General features: G+C 49.1%; 1 protein-coding gene across 1 annotated transcript in view; it reads right to left on the minus strand.

Annotated features, from left to right (window-relative positions):
• Positions 1-8,298, minus strand: part of HSD11B2 (hydroxysteroid 11-beta dehydrogenase 2) — a 28,015-nt gene extending 19,717 nt beyond the window's left edge. Inside the window, exon 1 of the mRNA XM_085314525.1 lies at positions 8,020-8,298. Within this exon, the coding sequence (XP_085170651.1) occupies positions 8,020-8,278 (259 nt within the window). The 5' untranslated portion in view covers positions 8,279-8,298. The remainder of the gene's footprint in view (positions 1-8,019) is intronic.
• Positions 8,299-8,933: the final 635 nt, after the last annotated feature.

The raw sequence follows: 8,933 nt of genomic DNA on the forward strand, positions 1-8,933 counted from the left end.
ACCAGTATTTCCCACCAGCTCTTCAAAGTCAGAGCTTGGATATCATAAGACTACCTTAGTGCATTTTCTCTCACACATGGGAAGGAGTCCCTTCACATTGCTTAGGTTGGGCATAGTCATATTAAACAGCTACTGCCTGAGCTGAAGCACAGCACAGGCCAGCACCCCACACGACACTTGCTTGGGGCAAGCCATTGTTGTCATGAGTAGAGCCCAATGTGCCACCTAAAATGCAAGGAAAATCACCGTAGGAAGGCTGCAAACTGTAGGTTAGGGAGTTTGCCCCCACTGGGTATATGGGACCTTGGAAGGGAGCAGYCACTGAGCCATGGTGTCTTTGGAAAGAACTGTGAGAAGCAGATGCATGTTGTATGACATTCACACAAGACTGAAGCCTGACCACTAGCTCAGAAGAGGGAGCAGAGAGATTACAGGTCYGCTTAAGAGTATTTCAGGTAGATGATGATACCCAGTGGTGATGGGGAAATCACCACCAGCAGAAGAACATATGGAGAAAGGCTTGGAAAAATGAGACCAGACATTCAAAGCCCCCAYAGAGGACACTGAGGGCAGAGACGTCTCCCACTAGAGCCGAGGAACTCAGGTCACCAGTCTGTTTCTCCTCTCTGTCTACAGGCAGGTTCTAAAGGGTCACCAGCATGGTAAGAGGCTATGTTACAAAGACTATACAGTTCTTCTCAAGATTATAGCCTTACAGATAACAGATCCAGTGACAGCACCATATGTGACACAATAGCACTGAACAAGAAAGTTGATAAAGCTTGAGACTGGCAGCTCTTCAGGGAAGAAGGAAGCAGAAGTGTTATGCTGCACATGAAGGCATATACAGGCTGAGATAGAAGAGGAGAAATTGGAAGCTGCTATAAAAAAAGTAGATATACCACAGCAGCCAGGGAAAGCTGAAGAAATAGGAAACACTGAGGCATACACTTGGCAAACCTCAGAGAAAAAAAAAAAAAAAGAAGTCCCCAAACTCTATCTATAGCAACACATCAGCAGCATGACTCCCAGGTTCTCATCCATTTTCCACTTTGCAAGCTTCATGTCAGTATCTCGAATCCAAGATTTCAGGATGGATCTTAAGATGTGCAAAGCATGAGTGCTGAAAAGCACAAGAACCCTGCAGTTTTTCCTCTCATAGGAGACATTGCTGAACTATCAGCTAAACAAGCACAGAAAAACAGAGGCCACCTAGATGTCTCCAGCTAAGCATGTTTTGGACCAGCAATGAGAGCAATATCTGGAAAAGGCAAATAGTTTGAACTGGCTTGATATAGGCATGTTCAAGACACCCTCAGCCCAATCAAATGAAAGATAAGCCTGGCTGTGCAAGCCTACCAATTCTGTGCTGCCATTAGTAAGGCAGCTTAACTATTTTGCAGTTAGATCATTGTTTAAGAAAAGCTAAGCTCAACACTGAACAACACTATACAAGGTTTCATTAAAGATGCGCTGCTCATTGGACTAGAGGATAGCAAGCACCTACACTTTACTTTGGAAATATTCATTATCATCTTACATTCTCATTTCGGCAGAGAATGGTCTCTGCTTTGCTGCTCTCACATCCCTGCCTAATCCTGAGCTCTAATCAATGTGCAATTTTCATGTGCTTTTCCTCCTAATTAGCTGTACTCAGTGCTTTTGGTTAAAGGCATTAAAAACCCACCAAGTCTTTGTATTGTTAGAGGGCTTCAAGGGTGCTTATTTAATAGATCAGTGAGAAAGAGTTAAGCATATGTATCTAAATGTCTGTGGTGAGCAGGTTAGATAGGTATTTTAAGAAATTTATCAAGGGGAAGAATCCTAAAATCTTGGAAACCTACTCACAAAATGAAGCAAGAGCTTTACCGGTGCTAAAGAGAGAAGCAGAGAAAGGTGGCTTTTCCCTCCGCACCCAGAGATGGGCAACAAAATAACTAAATACTTCTTCACCTGGAGAGTTAAGGTTTTATTATTTTTATTTAATCTGCAGAAGATTGATCATACATCAGGGTCTGGAGTCTGACTGCTTGGTTTTGGTGTTGCTTTCCTTTTGCCCCAACAAACATAACTTGGAGAAATAGTTCTCTACCGTTAATTTTTAATGGGTTCTGGAAAGTTAGAGATGTTCCAGAGAACTGATTTTCTTCCTGCATTTAGATAGTCCATAGAATAACTTCRGTACTTTAAAACTGTTAACAACTCTAGAAACAGATTAGAACAGCTACTCTAAGAACTTATCTACAGAGAACTATCACAACATGCTTTAGTTGTATCAAGGAGTATTCATTTAACAGTTGAATTGTTGCAACTATTTTTTAAAAAATCAGTAACAGTTTCTGCAAGTTCTATTTGCTTTATCACAGTCCCTTCATTTAGACTATTTGCACTTCAAAGGAATCAGAGCTACTAAGTGAATTGAAACAAGCAGGTAGGTCCAAGAGCATAACTGAACAGGAGTTATCAGTTAGGTATTAGCCAAGGGGCATGGAGCAACCCATTCCTGGGACAATCCTGTTTAATCCAATTATCTCCATGCTGAGTGCAGCCAGGGGCTGATAGGAGGCTCGGTGTCAAATACTGATTGGAAGCATGTCCGACTRATGCTCCAGCATACAGCCAGCCAGGATGCAGCAGTGCCCAATTGCTACCCGTCTCAAGGGGCCAGACCTTGTAGCAGAGGCACTCATCTCAGAGTGGGCAGGCACCAGGCTGGGGCAACACCCACTCCCACATTAACTCACCTGTGCTCACAGGCCAGCCACAGGATAGCTCCAGACCATGGCCATAACAGCTAGCAGAGAAAAGGAAATCTCCTAATTATGTACATGCATTACTGAACACCACTGAGATCTTGACTCCTTACATCTCTTGATCATCCAGTATAGCTACCCGCAGCAGGAAAATCATCAGAAAGTTCTTCAGAAGCTGGAGCCTGCAAAGTCGAGACAGGAAGTAATACTGGTATTTTAACAAGGAAAGTGATTCACCTTCACAGTAGAACAAGAGTCCTGACATCTGGACTGAATCACTTTCACAGATCTACTGCAGTCACCAGATGCTGCAACATCTGTTGAATCCATGGGAAATGTTTGAGGCTCTGTTTGACAATATGATCATGTTGCAAAAGCTCTGTTAACCTTGGAAATGATCTTAAGCTGTGACCCATTTCAGATTGTTAATGGAGCATGCAATTACAACAAGAGAGCCTCATCAGGAAAACTGAGTTTCCTTTGTAGGGAAAGGAGGAAGAGAAAGGGTAAGAACAGACATCAGGATTGGTTCTGATTCAGTCTGCCCTACTAACTGCTTTTGTTCTCCAAAATGATTTGTTCAGGGGCGGATCAGTCTGCACGTGCAGGACTGCCTGCCTCGTCTTTGTAGTCTGGTCTCTCCAAAGGAGAAACAGGGATGCAAGGGACCCTAATTACTATCTCCAGTCAACAGCCCTACAGCTTTGCATTACTTAGAGCTCCAAATGGAACAGATTAATTATTTCAACTTTTCAACCAAACTGAAAAGCATGAGAACTGATACTTTGCTGCACAGAACTCTGATCCTCCCTCTGCTCCAGCAAAACACTGCATGCACACAAGGTCTACAGGCTATTTTTCATTCAGTCCTTTCCATGAATCTCCAGTAAATAAGGCAATACTGCAAAACTGCAAGCAATCAAACATTGTAGAGCTACATGACAGCAAGAGATTCACAACTGCTTCAGCTGTCTCCATTTTCAGACAGCTGAGCCACAGGATGCTTCTGATAGTCTATCTCTAGCAAACCCTAGATTTCATTTGTGTTTGGCTATTTACACAGAATCATTGAGTTTGACAGACATTTACTAAGGCCAGAAGGGACTAAGAGATCATCTGGGCTGATAGCTAAAGCAACATGGGTCAAGGAGACCTGTTTACTTCCTGGAGCCCAGTAACTAGTGCTGGGGCCAAAGCAGACCTTGCAAAAAAGGCCATCTGTCTGGTTCTGGAGATGCCAGGAAATGGAAGTTCATCCCCTTCCCCCCTTGSCCCTTCGAATTTGCTTGCACAGTTACCCATTAAGAAGTGTGAGCAGTGGCTAAAGTGTGCAAAGGCACAGGTAAAAGGTTACAGAAGCTGGAGCACTTTTGGTGCATCCTTTCTCTTTCCTACTGGAAATCTACAAGCAATGCGTGGTTTCCACTCCGATGATACAAAACTACTCTGATGCAGCCTGAAGACACTGAATAGTATCTGCTTATTCATGCGGTTTAAATTTGGGAAGAGGTGGTGCATGCACATGCAGACTAGCTCTTTGATGCACTCAGGCCAATTCTGCTCCCAGCGAGCCACATGCATCATTGGCCTTTGGGTGCTCATCAACCTAAGAGTCGTCACAGTGCCATAGGGCAGCCTGACCACACATAAACAAAGAACACAGGGTAATTGGATCCTTCTGAGATAAGAGTCGGTAGTTTGGCTATCCAGATCAGCCTCAAGACAAGGAGCTAGAGCAGCTGCCCATACACAATCTTCCCACACTGCAAGAGGGCTGTGCCAGGGGCAGTGCAGCAACCTGAGCTTGACCAAAGCTGGTACCTCACTGTGGGCTTCTCTTTGAGGCAGGTTTGGGCTCACTGAGTCAGAGACTCATTAAAGCATCAGTATAAACACACTACATGGTCTTGCAGGTTTAGCTCCCCAAGGTCTCTCAGCACAGGGCTTGAGCAGCCAAATCCTCTGCACCTCCTCATGCTCTCCTATCCTCCTATCTCTTGCTAATCTGTGGCACACAGCAGGGCATTCTCGTCTGCCAGCCACCCTCTTCTGTATCCTCATACAGTGCAAATAGCTATGATGTTTCCTCAGAAGACAGGATTAACATTTTCCCTGCCCCGAACAGGGGTGCATACTCCAAAGCCACACTCCCAGAGAGGACTTGCAGTCAGGACAGAAAGACTCCCAGAGTCACAGCCACAGATATAAACACATACCAGCAGAATGGCACAGACTAGCAGTCACAGATTCCACTAGCCCAGGGGATGCTCCACAGAAGCTTGCATCACCTGTCACATCACTCCCCTCCAGCAATAGGCGGAAGCAGCTGTATGCCTGTCCCTACTCTTTGCTCTGGTTAAGTCCCAGCCAGCTGGATGACACCTGAAATGTCAATGTGCAACACAATTGGGAAACATCACAACTTTCTAGACTCACTTTGAGAATGAAATTTTCTAATCCTCAGAACTCCCACCGGGTCAGCAGCTTTGCTCTGGACACACATCTATTCTAATCTTTCACTAGGAGGCAAAGCTAGTTTTTCCATCAACTGCTCTATAAACTAGAGTGCTCTGACTAGCAAAGTCTAGATTGGCACATAGAGCAAGGGTGCTGCAGGTAGAGCTCAGTTTGAGCTTCTCAGATGATGAGAAGAGCTGTGGTAAAGCTTTGACTGGGAGATGCATCAGTGCTGCAGCCACATTCTCACGCTCCAGACAAGCGCTCTTAAATTAAATTTGTGCAACTCTGTCACAGGACTAAGTAGCCCAGGAGCAGTGAGAAGAAACAATGCATGCAGGTTTTTGAGCTGGGACCCATGCTGTTTCAGAGGTAGGCATTAACGGATGAGAAGGGATTAGGAAGAGGCTTTATCGTGTTTCTTGATTAAGCGCTGAACACAGAATAGCTACTCTCTGTAGGGTCTAGCATAACACCTGGCTAGCATGGTAGGAGCACATTCCTCGAGCCTGCATACCTCCACTGATGCATCTCCATCCCTGCTACAAGTCTCCACCCTGAGCAGAAGGGTAAGTCCAATCCTGATCTGTCCAGCATATTGTGCTGGTCCTGGCCTGCAGCTTACCTCAGGAAAACCCTGTTCAATTTTTAAAATGGCCTAAAGCAATACAGAGAGTAAGGCCCACCACAGGCACATTCTGACCAACAGTCAGAACCTTTGCTTCATGTGATCTGTCCCAGCCCAGCATCAGTGACCCACCTCTATATTCTTCTCTGCAGTGTTTTACTTCCAGCAGGCAAAAGGACGGACAGATGACTTTTCTCAAAGAGGTGCCTGCAGGCATTCCCTGGCTGCCTTGTGCCTGGCAGACAGCACAGCCTTCCTAGAAGAGACACCAAGAGCTGCTACTCAATATCCAGTTGCCAGAATGTGCCTTGAATTAATCCGCAAAGGAATCAGGCTAATTATTATGCAAATAGACAAATGACTGGATAGCTGTCCAACCTGAGAGCAACCCTTTGCCTTCAAAGGCACCTGCTCAAGCAGCTGAGTAAGAAAACTGACCCGCAACACAAGCCGCAACTTGAACCTGTAAAACCACAAAGTATTTACTGCTAAAAGCAAACATCAGAGCTGCAAAGGTGTCATTTCCATGCACCAGGGCAAGAACACCTTGTTCCATTTGCTGACTCACTAATTACATAGGCAGTGCCACAGACACAGGGCTGGCTTGACCTGGTCTGCCACACATCAGGCATGCCAGAGTGCATCAGCAAGACAGCACACATGTCCACAAGTATATGGTTGCCATACATGTCTTCCCAACAAGAAGCCCTCCCCAACCAGCCCTGCCCCACTGCTACTTTGACCTTCACTTGGCTGAATCATCCATTCATTCACCAGCTGCTGCCCTGATCCTCTAAGCTTCCTCGTTCAGAGAGGCTGCCTTCCACTCTGCACCTAAGAGCAGCTCTGCTTCCACCTTCCAGCTGCACTACAAAGGCCTTCAACCTGCAAACAAGATTGGACTCTCACCTCTCTCTCTCTCTCTCTCTCTCATAGGAAAGATCTTATAATGGTGAAAGTTCCTAGAAAGCATGTACATCCTCTTCTCCAACTCCCAGCTCTCACTCTGAGCACAGACTCGGAGCTCTCTGAAGCCAGTCCAGACCTTCCCACCAAGGCATAGGCAGTGCATTCTCAGGACCATTGCTACCATCATGCCCACAGGCTTGCCTCTCCTGCAGGGCAGATATATCTTTGCAATTGCACAGAAACACGAGAGAGCTGGCAAGTCCTCTCCCCAGTACATCAGCATTAATGAAAACCCTGACATGGGTGTTCCCTGCTCACTTTATGCCTGCTAACCCCTGTTTCAGGGCAGAGTACCTGCAGATATTGACCTCAACCATCCTCACCACCCAGAAGAAGTTGTACATCTGGCACAACTGCCAAGATAAAGGAGAGGGTAAAGCACTTGTACATCGGAAACTAACACCCTAAAGAAATCCAGCTGCAAGCCAAGTCGCAGCTGTGCAATCCTGGACTAGGAGAGCCCAATGTCCCCTTCAAAAGAGCATCTCAGTGACTCCACCATGCGCCAGGCAGCCCTGAGAGGACATGGGCACCAGCAGCAGAGCAGGTGTGTTCAAATATTCCCCTGCAAAGAGGAAGTGGCCTCATTTGCCCCCAGGACATCTCTGCACAGATCAGTGATGCTCAGCCCTAGAGAAGCTGGTGCTCACCATAGCTTCTAGGTCAAATATGCCACAAGAAACTTTCAGCATTCTAAGAAGGAGCACAGCTCCAGAGGAGAGGCAAGAGCAGCTCCCAGGCCAGCCAAAATGCTCCCAAACCAGAGGGCCAGTTCTACTCCAGACTAGCCATGCATCCCATTCAATATCCCATTTTTCAGAGGAAGCAACTCATGCTGTTACATTGGAACTGGCAGTCAGAGCTTGAGTCAAGAAACCACTTCCAGGGGCCCATGAAACATCCTAGAGTCCTGGTTATTTAGGGGTAGGAAGCCAAAAGCAGATACAGTCTGGCCTTTTCTGTTTGGACACAGAGAAGGTTGGAAGAGCATGTAAGCTGAAGACCTTGCTGTCATCCTTCCTTCAGGGCCACCTCAGGCACCAGACAGCCAGCTCAGAGGACCAGCTGCAGGCCAAGCCATGGCAGCACCCACAGGCCATGCTCCCTGCCACCTCAGCAACCCCAGTGCCGCAGTGGCTCACACCAGGGGCCTTCAGGGCATAGAGGCTGAGGCTCCCCCAGGCCAGTGGAGCGGGGGGCCGGGGCACTCACCTGTGACGAGGACAGCTCTGCCCGCCACCGGGAGCAGCCTGCGCAGCACAGCCCGCCGCAGCAGCAGGCAGCCAGCAGCGGCGGCCAGCGCAAGCCCCAGGGGCAGCGGGAGGCAGGCGCGGCACAGGCTCTGCAGTGCGAGCAGCAACGCCAGGGGCAGCACCAGCGCCCGGCCCAGCACCACGTCCCGCCGCGCCACCCGCACCGCCAGGCCGCCGGCCAGCGCCGCCCATAGCGAGCCGTACGCCCAGCGCTCCATCCGCACCGGGAGCACCCCGCTCGCCCTGCCCCGCGTGCAGCCCGCTCCGCCGCGCTGCTCCCCGTTTATAAAAGCGCCGGCGGTGGGAAAGGGGCGGAGCCGCTCCTGCCCTGCCAATGGGAGAAGTTCGCCCGGCTCCGTGCCACCAAGGCACGGCTTGGCTCCGAACAGTTCAGCCCGGCTCGGTACGGCACCTTCACTGTTCAGCCCCACTCAGCACCACGCAGCTCGGTGGTTCGGCACGGCTGCTCTTCACCCCCCGGCTGGCACAGTGCTGTTCATCCCAGCTCGGTTCGGCTCACTGCCCTCGCAGCCCCTGGATGATGAGCGGGCAGCAGGCCGGCGTGTCCCCGCTGCGCCCCAGGGAGGGAGGGAGCTGCCTGCGGGCAGCCCCATGGTAGCTCACACTGATGCCAGCCCCACAGGCTGGGGGTGAGRGGGGTGAGGGGGACCATCTGTAGCTCAGCTCAGCCCTGGGCCTCCCAAGCACCAGGCCCCAACATGCTACAGCCGCCTCAGTGCACTGCARCCGTCCACCTTAGCTGCACAATAGCCACGTGCATGCTGCTTGCAGGCTGCCAGCCCTGACCAGCGGCCGGCAGCCTGTCAGGGTCGCTCCAGCATCAGTGTGGTGGGTCCCTGAGGTGGCCACAGC

This window comes from Rhea americana, unplaced genomic scaffold, assembly GCF_003343005.1.
Source record: "Rhea americana isolate MKP2758 unplaced genomic scaffold, rheAme1 scaffold_406, whole genome shotgun sequence".
In the NCBI taxonomy this organism is placed as follows: Eukaryota; Metazoa; Chordata; class Aves; order Rheiformes; family Rheidae; genus Rhea; species Rhea americana.